This window comes from Cyclopterus lumpus, chromosome 23 (assembly GCF_009769545.1).
Source record: "Cyclopterus lumpus isolate fCycLum1 chromosome 23, fCycLum1.pri, whole genome shotgun sequence".
In the NCBI taxonomy this organism is placed as follows: Eukaryota; Metazoa; Chordata; class Actinopteri; order Perciformes; family Cyclopteridae; genus Cyclopterus; species Cyclopterus lumpus.
Window position 1 is genome coordinate 10,900,495 of NC_046988.1, and position 14,067 is coordinate 10,914,561.

Below are 14,067 nucleotides of genomic sequence, written 5' to 3' on the forward strand. Positions count from 1 at the left end.
GAACAGCTCATATACGTTGCATAAGTAGCCTGAGGAAAAGACTACAGTACTTCGTTCTCCGAATATGACGCGTTCGTCGATATTTCTTCGCGCATGCGTGTTGTTGATGACGCGCTAGCTGCTGTTAGCCAAGTAGATTGGTTGATTTCCTGCTTCTAACTGCCTGACTTTGAGTCAGTTTATTAGTCTGCAGTTCAAACCCTTCGTTACTCCACCATGCTTCAGTTCCTGGTGAGTTTGATTGACGTCCTTGTGCATGACATCGACTTGGTTTGCTAAGAGATGCGGAACTAACGCTAGACGAGCTAACGTTAACCTGTTAGCATAACTTGCTGTCATAACTCTTCACGGCGATAGTTTGACATATCTACTTCCATGACGTTTGAAAATATATATTTAAAGTAACGTTAAGTGTCACCAATCCTGCAGAGAGCAGTTACACATGCCACCGAATAAAAGTGCTTAAGTTCACGTTGACATGTAACTTAACAGTAGCTAGCTAGTTAACTGTTACTGCCAGGCAGACAGCTTGGCCTTTTAAATGACAGTTGTTGTTTCTCCTCCAGGCTGGCTTTACCTTGGGGAATGTCGTGGGGATGTATCTGGCTCAGAACTACGAGGCAAGTTGTTTTGATTATTAACTACTATTGTTCAGAATATTAACTCAACGAGTAGTGAAGTTATCAGCTTTTCATACATTGACCCATATCTTGGACGCCCTCCGCCGGTCAAATCTAGTGCGTGCAGACCTCCCGGACGGGTGCTGCAGGAGCTCGATAACCAGTGACGAACATGCGTTGCCATTTTATTTGTTCCCAAAAATATAATATTTAAAAAGTTGAATTAATACCTTTCTAGAGTTGCAACTAATACCGACCAATATGCAGGTATTGGACTGCATTAGTTTGTGCAAGGTGTACCTAAATAAACTGGTGACTGTATGATTTGTATTGTCCTGCTTTTTAAAAAAATAATGTATTTACTTTCTAGGTTCCAAACATAGCCAAGAAAATTGAAGCCTTTAAGAAAGATGTGGAGGCCAAGAAGAAGCCCCCAGATTGAGCAGAGCGAGACCATGTCGCAAGAACAGATGCACTCTGTAAAGAAACTATTTATTGTACAGGGACATGGGACAATGAGTGTACATTTGATACAAATGACTTTGTGAAACATGAGAATATTAACAGTGCCTGGAACCATATGTTTTAGTTTTTATAGGTAGGTTCTCACAGGGCCTATTTTTATAAGATAAATTGTGCAAAGACTGGATTCAAAGAATATAACGAATGGCTAATGGGGATCACTTTAAGTCCAGTATCATGGCACTGTTGGCTGGTCTCTTCCAGGAAGCACTGTGCCGTTTTAATTTGCACATTACTTTCAGATTATCAACATTAGGTGAACATCAATAGAGCTTCTCTGTTGTCTTCCACAAAGTTTCAAGATTTCTTTCACACGTTTCAAGTCTATAACTGCCAACTTTTGACAAGTGTAAACACAACTCTGGATCATCCAGCTTACAATAAAGTTGCTGTCTATGAATTTTAAAGTCTGTAATTTAGCTTTACTGTATGGATTTGTGGATACAAAAAAACATGTCGCTGCATTGCACTGGTTCCCAAAGTCATAACTCTGTATACTTGCAGTCACTACACGTGTCCACCTGGTGGTGCCATTTACACATCGGTTTAACCAAAAATGGGAACAACTTGACTGATTTGGCGAATTCACTTTTTCTTCCCTTTTGTTCCCTTCTTTTTCTTCTTTGCATTTGGCCACCCAAAGCCTCTAAACTTCAGACAGTCCACTGCATTGTGAGAAATGTAGTAGACGTTCTCCATGGCTGCTGGGCTGAGGATGTCCACCTCTGTCTTGGTGGATTTGGGACTAGAGGACCTCTTTTTGGGCGTTTTTGGACTCCCAGTCTTCTTGGTGGGTCTAGAACTTTGGGACCTTGATTTCCTAGATTTTGTGGGCTTTGAAGAAAATACAAAAGAGGTGAACTACATTCAGGTTTGGGCGGCTCCTATTTACTTTTGATAGCCCCGATCGTCTTACATATATTTTACCATGGTGAAAGACGTCACGGTCACTTCCAATACGATGAGATTATTTATCCATCTGAGAAATTGGATGTATACACAGAAGAATGCTATAATTAACAGATCAGTTTTCCCCCACATAATTGAGCTCTAACGACTAGGTAGTACAGAAAGTGCCCTCTCAAATATATACGCATATCTTACCAGTTCAGGACTTGGCACTGTAGTAAGTGGTAAAGGGAATGGCTTCAACGGGGACAGCGATACCCCATTTGTTTACGTCCTGTTGTCGTAGAGACAGACCAGACTCGCTCATGAATGAAGGAGTTGGCCTTGCCGAGACAGTAAACTCTTGTTGTGTCCAAAACGTAGCTAGGCCACACACAACACACGCGCACACACACACAGAAAATACCTGATAGTTCGAATAAAATCCAACAACCAGCTAGCTTTGCTATTTTTTATTTTTAGTGCAGTGGAATTCTTCACTTGTTAAGACAATAAGCTTTCAAATTCTTTGGCAATTCTCACCAAATTCTCCCAATTTAAAAAGCCCTTGCATTCACAATGTGAAAGTGCAGTTTTGACATCACTGTAACATTTACATACATTCAGTGAATGTAAAACAGGCCAATACCATGCAGAAGAAGCTCTTGGATCTCAATCATGCAATACAAATAAATATTCACAAGTATGCAGCCACTGTCAGTATAAGAAATCCAATATGGACCCAAGAAACTTCTCAGTTGTGATTGAGACACAACCCAAAATAAAAATGCACTATAAACAAATGATATGACATAAAATTCAACTACCAAATGTGTGCCAAGTTGTAGTATGGCATCAATAAACAGTTTCTGTTGTTGCATTTTAACTTCAAAATAAGACTTGATAATAAAGTGTTTTATTCCAGCAAGAACAATGATGGAGGTTTATGGATCACCTGCATGGAGCCATAGTTTGGTAATTGAAGGCAAAATGTGGTTTTAAAAGCCTCAAGAGCAGAAACGGATTAGTTTTTTTTAGTGGTGGTGGCCGGAGTACTTTAAAAGTATCTGCCCTGGCCATCGGTCTGTGATGGAACAATACACATTTTAACCAGTTGCAGGGTAGTAGACCCCGAAAATCCTGATTATTGGAGTAACTTATCAAAACTGTGGCAGTGATGCAGGAGCAGACTGCAGAGCTCAATGCATTAAGCCCTTGAGGATGACAAACAAAAAGGTTGAAAGCCATTACGTAGCAGAGCTACTGTGTGGAGACGAGGTGGACTATCATGTGGATGATGCGGGAACCACGTGGGCAGCTGCACAGGTCCATGCTCGGGTTCCTGATTTTATCTTCCAGCAGCTGGTCCAACTCCCAGCGCAGCTCCTTCACCAGCTCAGCCACCTGGATAACAAGCACACCTATTTAGCACTAATATCTGAAACATAACTAACAGCTCCAACAGCTGAACATCTTTTAGCATGTAGTACAGACTATACGGCACTGCATAATGTTTTCTCCATTTAAAAAAGGGCACCCATTAGTGCATTGCATCTCATTTTATCCACTGGAAGGGGGCACTTCATGTTTTATTTACCATAGGGGCATCCAAGGAGCACTTTATCATGTTTTCTCCACTAGAAGGAGTCGTGAGAGTCCAGCGGCAGCATAGACGAGGCACAGGTGGAGCGAGACTTGCTAGCAGACATGATTTAAGCTTTTACACGGGACGGTGAACAAAGTTTGCGGAGATGCGTTCTCACTTTCCCTGGGGCTTTATTGGGGGTGGATGCCAAGAAGGGAGGTGCCATATGTGTGCTTATTCATCATCAACATATCACTGCTTCTATATATTTAAACTATGCACTCATCCTGAAGGATGAGTGCAAAGATATTCCAATCAGCTTTGTGCATGTGATTCTAAACTATCAAGTCTCGGTTATCTCCGATTTCTAACCTGATGAGAAGCGGCAGCAAATCGGATCCATCCATCGTCGAGGGAGATGATGAACTCTCCCTTGTGCAGCTCCATGTTGACCTGTCCGCCTCCAAACAGCACCAGCGGGTAGACGGACACCATGCTGCAGTCCCTGATGAAGATGCGGCTCGTCTTCACCTTCTCGTGGTAAACCAGGTAGGGGCTGTTGTAGTGGCGGACCTGGAGCACAAAGACAAGTCTCAAGGGGCGTGTACCTCTAAATAGCTGTTGGATACAAGGCCACGCCTTTTTCTCTTTTTCTCACCGTGTAGTTGACAGACGACGGGTGCACATGGACGCAGCCATCATCCTTTGTCATGAAACGAAGCTCGTTCGCTTTGGGCGGCATCTTCATCGCCCCTTTGCTTGTCATCTTGTAATTCCCCTGAGGAGCTCGTACCTAGAATAATATTTTTTTTTAAAAAGGACCAAACACGGGAGTGTGAAGGCAAGTCAAGGCATGGGACAGTTTTATACTCACAACACTGGCTTGAGTTTCTAATTCTGATGAAAAATAATTAATACACACCTGGACCACATTGGGATACAGTGCAGCACAAAGCATGGCGGACATCAGCCGGATGTTATCAGAGTTCAAGTTCGCCTGAAAAGGAATGACATTTATCATCATCAGATTCTCTTTAAGACTAAATTGACAGTGTCTGCGTGCTTAAAAGCAGACTGAAATAAGTACGTGGTCTCATTCCACTTACAATTTCAAGTCACAGCTTATACAAATTAAATAAATTACAACTGATATGGGCATTGGAACAACTACAAAAAAACTAGCACTACAATGCGGTTGTGTGTGTGTGTGTGTGTGTGTGTGTGTGTGTGTGTGTGTGTTACCTCAGGGCCGGTGGCCTCTAGAACACCATCGGTGCCTTTAGAGCACTTGCGCTCTATAACTCTGGCCCTCAGGCCCTCCTTGATGAAGCCAATGTCAGACAGCAGTTCGGCAAACTGCCTCTTCAGACTGGCAATCTCCTGCACAGGCCACAACAGACGTTCTTTTATGAAGTGTATGACAGCACAATTGTTGAAGACAATGAAGTAGGCGCTTCAGACAGCACGGACTCACCTGTAAGACTCGCCCAGACAGAAAGTTCTCCCTGCAGTAACGGAAGCCAGCCTGGTGGCCATTCTTTGCCGCACAGCACCATCCCTGCAAGAGAGGGATAATCCATCACATCTACCATTTGGAACGCGGCATCAACATGTCTACATTTAAAAACTGCATTTTGAGTTATTCCAGTCTTTACCTTGTATGCCTGTAACAAAGCCAGATGGTCACTACTGGCCAAGGCAAAGGCCAGTTTCTTCTCATTGGCTTCTTCCCGCTTATCCCATGGAGACACCTGAAAAACAGACAGAGGACCAAATATAGAAAGTATTTTTATAGAAGACAATACTTTTTGTGTGATTAATAATAATAATCATTATTATGTGGTAATCTGTTGAAAAATGAAAACAAATGGTCGTGCTTACAAATGGTGATTTGAAGGCCAGACTGGCTGCAATGGTGAGTGCCGGGTCGAGACAGCGAAAGATGGCACCGAACAGCATGAGTTTCCCGATGCGCACGTCAACGGGCAGGCAGGCCAGGTGGTAGCCCAGCGGGGTCAGTTTCTCATCTGCAGTTAGAGCCCCAAGGTCCTGCAGGCGCTGCTTGGCTGCATCCAAGCTTTCCATCGCTGGGGGCTCGATGAGCCGAGAGAAGACCGACTCCAGCATCCGATCAGCAAACACGTCCAGGATCTTGATTCTAAATGGAGTGAGAGGGAAATGGTGAATACTGGCACGGGGAGATATTGTATCGCATATCTTTAAATTTGATAGTGTGCTACAGATAAGGCCTGTCTGGAGAGAAGAGCCTCTCCCCATTGTCTTGGCCATTTTCCTCATACATAAAGCTCTATTGTTTGCATTTACAGAGACAAAGAAATCAGATGGCTCTACCGGAGGCAAAGCTGCTCTAGAGGAACTCTCTGGATCTCGGGCAGCTGTTGCTCAGTCAGCTGGTGCTCGAAGCAGTGGCTGGTGAAGAGGTGGAAGCAGATCCCCGAGGCCACACGACCCGCTCGGCCCCTCCGCTGCAGAGCGTTGGCCCGAGAAACCCACGTGTCCTCCAGGCTCTCCATGCTTTTAGTTGCATCGTACCTGAAAATATAAATCAAGAAGAAATGTACATTTTAAAATAAGTCGTGCAATTCCACGTCGCATCAAATACATGCACAGATTAAAAAACTACTGTACGATTGGTATTAACAAAAAGATGGTACAATCACAACGATTATTCTTGAAAATGCACAAATCTATACAAAATATATAGTTTATCCCAAGATTCAACTTGAGGTTACCTTTTCTCTTTCATCTTGCCAGAGTCGATGACGTATACAACGTCGTCAATGGTTACCGAGGTCTCTGCAATGTTGGTGGAGATGATGATCTTTGTGACGCCTTCGGGTGGGCGGCTGAAAACTGCCTGCTGCTCCTCATTGGACAAGGTTGAATGGAGTGGGTACACCTCACACCTAACGATGGGAAACGATTGACAATGACCATAACAGTTTCATACCAATACCACACAGTACATTTTGTACAATACCAAAATAACAAATGTCCATTTTTAGATGGAATTGTTTAAAGTTATACAAGAATACTATGTCATTACACGGTGACAGAGAAAAAAGAAACTACCTGTCGTCATTCTATACCAACAATGACAATGACCGAAAGTGCACGACTTTACACACAGACCTGGTTGCCCCCCTGTTGTTGAACATTCTGTTGGACATGAGCTGCTCGTAAAGCATCTTGATCTCAGCCAGGCCCGGCAAAAACACGAGCACCGCACCTGCATACAGAAACGAAACGTTCACTCTGAAACATCCAGTCTTAAATTCATTTAGACTACTGCGATTATTCATGGGCGATTCTTACCCTGAGGGTAGTTATGTTTTCCATCTACAATCCACTCCAGCAGGCTCTCCACAAGGTCCATGTTGATCTTGTCCAGGTCCATTGCAGCAATAGTCTTCAGCACAGACTTCTTAGTGTCTGCAGAAACAGCAAAACAATTTAACATTCATGCATTAATAGGCAGCAACAGATTATTTGGAGAAGACCAAGGAGGTACAGTAAAACAGACCTTTGAATCTGACCGTGAGATCCTGCAGGCTGAGCTGCTGGTCTGGAATGGAGTCTTTGACAGAGTCCTTCTGACAGAAAGACATGTAATTCCACATGTCATCACCCAAGTCGTCCACCGTGTCCCTTTGATCTCCTTTGTTTCCTCGTCCACCTGTGGACGAGGAATTCTGTTTCCCCGAGCGCATATAAGGGCTGCCATCCTCGATGACGTAGCTGGGAAAACAAATAAAACTGAATTTAGTATTGAGACTGAGAAAACATCAACTCCATCCGTACAAAGTTATTAAGACAAGTTTGTTTTAAACATTTGTTGGATTGCAGTACTTACCGAGTTTTAGCGATGGCATCTTCAAGAAAAAACTGATCCACGGGAAAAGTACGACCTGAAACGAGAGAAATTCACTTGGTAGGAAAGAAAACTGTCTATTGAACGAGGTGTCAGAGTTGAATATGTCATGTCTAAAACAGATACCACAAGTAGCTAATTACCTGGTATGTGGACAGTGGGACAGTTGTAATAATACTCAGAGAAGAGTTTGGCATTGAGCGTGGCACTCATTAGAATGATCTTCATGTCCGGCCTCTGCAATATCAGGTCTTTTAACACCAACAGCAGGAAGTCACTGACCAAGAGAAGAGGAAATAGAGACAGAGGGCGAAGGCAGTTACAAAGAAGAACATATGTTCCTGTTTGAAAAGGAAATGTTGGAGATTGACTAAATGACCATGGCTATTTGGTGACAGCTCAAAGTGCAATGAGATCAAGTGTTTGATTGATAGGCTGCTATTTTCTTGATTGTATTAATTTTACCTTACCGATTGAAGCTTTGGCAATATTGTCTCCGTTACACTTGTGCCAAGAAAGCATCTTGAATTGAAAATTGAATGCATACTTTCTGTACCATCTGGGAGTGGTCTATGTAATCTCACCTCTCTTCCGTTCGCTCGTGCACCTCATCCACAATGACGTGTGTGACGCCTTTGAGGTCTGCCTCGCTCTCCAGTCTCCTCAGTAACACGCCTGTGGTGCAGTACAGCAGTCTGGTGGCAGACGTCTGACAGAAGACATCAGTGATAAGAGAGGTAAAAGTCATTATTTTAGAACATAAAGCTTGGCTACGTATACTCAGGTCAGTGACTAATGCTGATGGCTAACAATCCGACACACTGCACACATGTACATGTCAGATTTGCCCGTACCCGAACACTCTCCAGGCGGATCTGGTAGCCCACTGAGTTGCCGAGAGTCTCTGCACGCTCCTGTGCCACTCTCTGGGCCACAGAGATGGCAGAGATGCGGCGAGGCTGAGTACAGATGATGTTGACCACCTGGTCCGCTGGTCCACCCAATGAGGCGTCTAGAATGAACTGAGGGATCTGAGTGGTCTTACCACACCTGCAAAGACGCAACAGAAACCAAACATTAAACAGAATCATATCTATTCCAGAGAGGCATGGCACTTTATATCTACCAGAGAGAGAGAGATCAATGGTGGATACAATGTGGATTCACACATTTGATAATCACATAGTAGAAAAGTACAGAGTCAAGTCTCTCAAAAATGAAACCAATTAAAATTTTACACTACACCCTTGTGTGTACCCAAATCACATATGCAGAAATAGCGGTTCACCCTTTTAAATCTTAATGAATGTACTCAATGTCACCCTGTGAGACTCACCCAGTCATGCCGCTGACAACCAGCACCTGGCACTGGTCTAACAGGTCGAGGATGTTTTCCTTTTCACTCCAAGCCGGCAGTTTCCTCCTCTGCTCCAACATGGATCTGAAACGTCCGGATGACTGAGTGAACAGAAGGATGAAAGAGCAGCAATCCATTAAAATACATCAAACATCCTGTTGGAGAAGATGTTAAATATACACAATGTAAAGATCAGCCTTCTTTCACCTGTTTCTTCTTGAACTCTCGGCACAGCTTGCCATTTTCTTTGAGCAGGTTGTCGATCTTCGGGTTGTGCTTATTCCCCATCTTCTTCCTCAGATTGACATAACTCTCACTCTCGACTGGAACATCCTCGTCATCGTCATCCTCGTCCCTCTCATCCAGCTCCTCTGCCTCTCCGGTCTCTTTCACTTTAAAAGACAGACGTGGGATTTGAATTGACAATGTTGACCTCATTTTGGTGAAAATAGGGACAATAAATAATAAAACGCTATTAATCTTGTTGACTCACAATCTATTGGTCTCCGGTTGGCAGGTGGAACAATCCTTCTGTTGCTTGTATGATTACCATTATTGGTACTACTACTTCTGCTTTCTTCAGAAGCATTGGTCCTCACACTCTTAATCTGTGGCACAGGAAGAGTCGGTGGTGGAGGAAGCACCACAACAGGCGGTGGCGTGCTGTATTTGTGATGACCGACGGCCAGCAGTTTCTTCATGGCCACTTCATCCTCACATATAGTGATCAGAGTGTAAACGACAGGCTCGTTGCTCTTCGCGGCAGCCAACGCTTCTTGGAACAATCTTTCAGTCACGCTGAGCCTCCCTGGAGCTTTGAAAGACTCGTCGGTGGTGCTGAAGGCAACTATTGGTGCCTGGAATGGGTAACGGTTCCCTTTGGGGAATCTGACTTCTAGCTCATACTCGGGAGGAGAGTAGCTGCTGAAACCAGGCTGGCTTGGGCCATCCGGGTCTGGGGAACCAGCCCCAGATCTCCCTTTAGTGGGCAGCTGGTGCTTATACTTGCACTTGTCCCCAAACCGGCAGCCTTGCCCTTTCAAAAAGAATCTGCAGACATCTCGGATGCTAACAGCTCCTTCTCCACCTCGACTCCCGACTTGCCGACCATTCTTGGCAGCGATGTCCGAGAGGAACGAGAGGTCGAGGGTTACTGTCCAGACTGTATTGGCAATGCGCTCACTAAAGCGCTCGCCATAGATGGCAGCTAGAGCAAGCGCTTCCTCCTGCCTCTGGCTCAGACACTCATCCATGGGCAATGCTTCAAGGCCAGCAGGGGAAACTGCTTTCTGGCCGTAGCGCTCACTGAATATCTGGCAGAGAAGCTGTTCCAAAGTGGCCCCGAATTCCCCTCCACCAGACTCCAATGCTTTTTTGCCACGCTCCCTGTCAAACCCATACCTATACAAAGTCAAGATGAGAAAACGAAGGGTTAGAAGACAAGGGAAACATTCATCAACCCACATTGTTTAGGTTCCTGACAGCACTGCAGAAAAAACACTGTCTTAAGGAAATGCAGGATAATTTCCCACACTACAATAAACAAAGCACCTGCAGAGTTTTCCTATGGCAAATAAGGAGATGACAGGTTCAGGGGTTGGCCGTTCATCATCAGACTCTGTCTCATATGCTGGGCTCTCTGCCCTCTCCACAGGCTCATCATTAGTGGCCCAAAACTGGCCTTCGTCGCGGTGGTCCAACTCATCAAATTCTTCCTCGTCCTCTTCTTCCCCCGAATAATCTGAACCAGATTCACTGAAGCACAGAGGATATATATGAGTTCATGTCAACGTGCAATGGAAGAACTAGTTTATTTATAACTGATAAAGTGACGTACTATATTTGATGTATATTTCGTAGACAGTACTTACTCATATGGCTCATCAAATCCCTGTGACTGCAGATTTCGCAGAAGCTCCTTGAGTTGCTCTTGGTTCTCATTAGTCATGAAGAGCCTCTGCAAGGGCATGGTGCTCATCTCCGGCTTGATGCTATCAGCGGTCATTGGGCTTGTTCGTGGCCTCGCCAGGGACCTTGGGAGAGCCATGCCGCTGCTGCCGCCGCTGCTACCGCCGCTTTTCCCATTCCCTCTGCCGCCCCTGTCACGATCTCTGACTCCCCCTCCTCGACCTGCATCCCTGCCACCACCGCCGCTACCACCACCACCACGGCCACCACGAGCTCCACGACCTCCACGACCACCTCGACCACCGCTACCTCGTCCTCTCCCAGGTCTGGAGGCAAAGACAGGTAAACAAGGGGAGAGGAGAGTAGGCGAGATGAGGGGATAAAAGGGAAATTAGCAGGAAATGGGAACACTAACTTAAAATGGTGTATTTAATTCCTACACATAAATGAATACCTCGTAGGGCGAGGGGGTCCAAATTCAAGGCTGAAATCATCACCGTCATCCCAGCAACCAACTCCACCTTTCTTACTTCCGCCTCCGCCTCCGCCTCCGCCTCCGCCTCCGCCTCCGCCTCCGCCTCCGCCTCCGCCACCACCTCCACGTCCACTACCTCTTGGCTTGGCTGACCTCCCCCCTCCTCTGTTTGGCTTTCCGCCTCTTCTCCTTGCACTCATTTCCCTGTTAAAAACATACATGACTGGTCTCTCAGACAATATATTTGTAAGTATCACCACCAACACATCATGGATTGCTTAAACAAAAAAAACACAGCTGTTATTCCACAGCATACTCACCTCCAATTAGTATCCCTTCATCATAGCAGCAATCAATCTGTGGTGAGAGACATCAAATGCACAGTTGTTAAATAAAACCTTCTCAGACCTGGGAATGTACAAGAATCCTGGATAGACCCAGAAAGCGAAACAAGGCGGGCAGGCAGCTACTGTACATCCACCGCAGAGCAGTGGCGCACGTCGCTGTGGGCCGGCTCGCTGTGGCACTTCATTTCAACTGTGAGCAATGAGATGGTGGCTGACACTCACAATGACACACGCACACGCAATGACTCACAATGACACACACGCACACAAAATGACATACACACTCACAATGACACACACTCACACAGCGCTGGTGGCTACAATTATGCAACCAAACGGGGCATGCGGACTAACAACACAACCAGGACGATGGCCATTAAACCCAGCGCCCGTCTGACTCACAGTGTGTTTTGTGAGCGAGTCCCAAGATGTGTTCGCCGGTGGAAGCGATAAACGTGGCGTCGCGTCGGCGCACCGGCACACCGGTCTGTAAAGCTTCAGCTAGCTAACAAGCTAGCAGGCTCACTCCTCACTGTGGAGTTAACAGACGAACTTCTCTCTAGAAGCTTCCTCACGAGCCAAGCCGAGAGGTTTGAATTACCACGAAAGCCACACACGTATGGGAAGATATCACATGCGAGAAAAGTAGAAAAGCACTTGAAACACAGCGCGTATCTTAGTATGGACAAACCTGAGGCAGCAGTTCTGAACACCGGTAGCCTGCGTGTCTTTCATTGGTCGAAACTCAAGGTTCAAAGTTCCTTTTCCGGTGTTCGGTAACGTTTTTAGCATTTGTTATGTATTTTTTTTAATATATATATATATATATATATATATATATTTTAAGCGTCTATAGGTTGTTGGACTTTATATGGTGACATATTCTGAGCTAAACTATATTTGTATGAAAAAAGTACCTTTTTGTTTATTCTGTTAGTTGGGTCTGCGCCAACTCGTGTAACCATGGCAACTGCGTTTTGCGTCGGGTCGTCCGCAGCACGTTGAGCAGTCCGGGACAGTTTCTTCTTCGCTTTTTGAGGGTGATTCAGCGAACAATTATAGCACGATGTTTACTTGTGTTGTTTACAACTTTTTTTTTAATCGAGTTGTTTTGTCTTTTCACGGCCCATGAAGTGGCCGCTACACCGCGCGTCCTGTCGGTTCTGACAACCATCTGCCAGCTGGGGGGGAAGATGTCACGGATGTCTGGTAGGGTGTGATTGTGACTTTTTAACACCAAGCGCACACACAACACCTTCTGTCTTTTCTATCTGTTGTATAACGCTGTATCATTTTAATGTTCAGACCATAAGGAAAGGGATTGTTTAAAAACTCAAGGTAGACTAAATATTCACGTTTTCATGGTCTGCAAATATTGCTTATTCATCTGACAGATGAGGTGGTAAATGGGAGTATTTGTTTATAGGGGAAGGGCCTATAAACGTGTCCTACATTTTCCCAAATGGGGACAGATATGGTGAGTAATAGCCAAATGTACAGCAATACAATTTGATATCACAGAACTGCATCTGATTCAACTCCCCCCTCTGTTCTCGGCAGAGGGGGAGTGCAGCAGGTCTGCATCAGGGGTGATGAAGAGGAGCGGTGCTGGTAAACACACGTCAGCCGGTGGCATCATATACACTGGAGAGTGGATGGAAGACCAAGTGTGTATTTAATACTCCTGATGTCTGTTACTAAAGACTGTATGGTTGTATTTGTGTGTTTGTGCATTTAGTCATAAATGCTTGTTCTCTGTCAAGCAGATGAATGGCCGAGGGGCCTTGCAGCATCCCTCTGGAGCACTCTATGAAGGAGAATTAAAAGGCAACATGTACCACGGCACGGGAACGTATACCTTCCCAGACGGCTCTACTTACAAAGGTCACTTTCACAACAACAGGTAAAAGGCAATCCATTTCACTTACTGTGTCTAATTGATGTGCAGGGGTTCAGGGTAGCCCTCTTTTATAACCAGAATAAAGCAGCTATAGGCTCCAGTTGTATACATTCCCAAAGCAATCTGGGGTTTAGTGCATCTTAATATGTTTCTCTCTTCCAGTGTTTTACACATTATGAACCCTAGCATTCCAAATACTTCCTTTAAATTCCCCCTTACACTGTTTCAAAGTTGGATAACTATTCAGATCCAAGACCTGGTGTTTATTATTTTGTTTTGCCAACCATTTAAATGTCAGATTTTAATGTCCTAACTGGTGTGTTCTAGGTTGAAGGGAGACGGGGCGTTCACTGACACACAGGGACTGGTTTGGATAGGGGAGTTCCTCGGCAAAGCAGCGCTGGGCCTGAAAATGCAGCACACTTACACAAAGCAAGCATAATTGTATACACTTTTAAAAACACTGTATATGTTCCATAAACAATTAAACTATGAATAAAAAAAGACTAAACTAAAATTGTGTTTCAGCCTGTCTTTATAGATGCAATACATATAAACACACACATATACACA

The 14,067-nt window shown here is 44.8% G+C and overlaps 4 protein-coding genes across 8 annotated transcripts; 2 read left to right on the forward strand and 2 right to left on the reverse strand.

Annotated features, from left to right (window-relative positions):
• The first annotated feature begins 80 nt into the window (after nucleotides 1–80).
• Nucleotides 81–1,549, forward strand: stmp1 (short transmembrane mitochondrial protein 1). The gene is made up of 3 exons (XM_034525852.1): nucleotides 81–231; nucleotides 567–620; nucleotides 991–1,549. The coding sequence occupies exons 1-3, from the start codon at nucleotides 217–219 to the stop codon at nucleotides 1,060–1,062; spliced, it is 141 nt and encodes a 46-aa protein (XP_034381743.1). The 5' UTR covers nucleotides 81–216; the 3' UTR covers nucleotides 1,063–1,549.
• On the reverse strand, nucleotides 1,536–2,991 carry LOC117726518 (small lysine-rich protein 1). Its single transcript, XM_034526837.1, has 2 exons — nucleotides 2,986–2,991; nucleotides 1,536–1,976 (listed from the first exon to the last, which is right to left on the reverse strand). Exons 1-2 carry the CDS (start codon nucleotides 2,989–2,991, stop codon nucleotides 1,728–1,730), a joined length of 255 nt encoding a protein of 84 aa, XP_034382728.1. The 3' UTR covers nucleotides 1,536–1,727.
• dhx57 (DEAH (Asp-Glu-Ala-Asp/His) box polypeptide 57) lies at nucleotides 2,498–12,329 on the reverse strand. 2 transcript variants are annotated; one of them, XM_034525844.1, is made up of 25 exons: nucleotides 12,286–12,329; nucleotides 11,568–11,604; nucleotides 11,227–11,451; nucleotides 10,736–11,098; nucleotides 10,416–10,619; nucleotides 9,358–10,265; nucleotides 9,072–9,256; nucleotides 8,844–8,965; nucleotides 8,362–8,557; nucleotides 8,092–8,216; nucleotides 7,651–7,784; nucleotides 7,490–7,544; nucleotides 7,160–7,374; nucleotides 6,952–7,068; nucleotides 6,769–6,865; nucleotides 6,369–6,542; nucleotides 5,968–6,168; nucleotides 5,497–5,773; nucleotides 5,271–5,366; nucleotides 5,090–5,173; nucleotides 4,858–4,995; nucleotides 4,538–4,612; nucleotides 4,274–4,408; nucleotides 3,988–4,188; nucleotides 2,498–3,434 (listed from the first exon to the last, which is right to left on the reverse strand). In XM_034525844.1, exons 3-25 carry the CDS (start codon nucleotides 11,445–11,447, stop codon nucleotides 3,291–3,293), a joined length of 4,467 nt encoding a protein of 1,488 aa, XP_034381735.1. In that variant the 5' UTR covers nucleotides 11,448–11,451; nucleotides 11,568–11,604; nucleotides 12,286–12,329; the 3' UTR covers nucleotides 2,498–3,290. The 2 variants fall into 2 exon arrangements, with proteins under 2 accessions (XP_034381735.1, XP_034381734.1); XM_034525843.1 differs by lacking the exon at nucleotides 12,286–12,329 and adding an exon at nucleotides 11,997–12,114 and having other exon boundaries at nucleotides 2,512–3,434.
• On the forward strand, nucleotides 12,159–13,989 carry morn2 (MORN repeat containing 2). Of its 4 annotated transcripts, XM_034525850.1 has the most exons (7): nucleotides 12,159–12,370; nucleotides 12,532–12,634; nucleotides 12,729–12,803; nucleotides 13,021–13,071; nucleotides 13,155–13,261; nucleotides 13,361–13,497; nucleotides 13,822–13,936. In XM_034525850.1, exons 3-7 carry the CDS (start codon nucleotides 12,788–12,790, stop codon nucleotides 13,934–13,936), a joined length of 426 nt encoding a protein of 141 aa, XP_034381741.1. In that variant the 5' UTR covers nucleotides 12,159–12,370; nucleotides 12,532–12,634; nucleotides 12,729–12,787. The 4 variants fall into 4 exon arrangements, with proteins under 4 accessions (XP_034381741.1, XP_034381742.1, XP_034381738.1 ...); XM_034525851.1 differs by lacking the exon at nucleotides 13,021–13,071 and having other exon boundaries at nucleotides 13,822–13,989; XM_034525847.1 differs by having other exon boundaries at nucleotides 12,532–12,803.
• The last annotated feature ends 78 nt before the right edge of the window (nucleotides 13,990–14,067 follow it).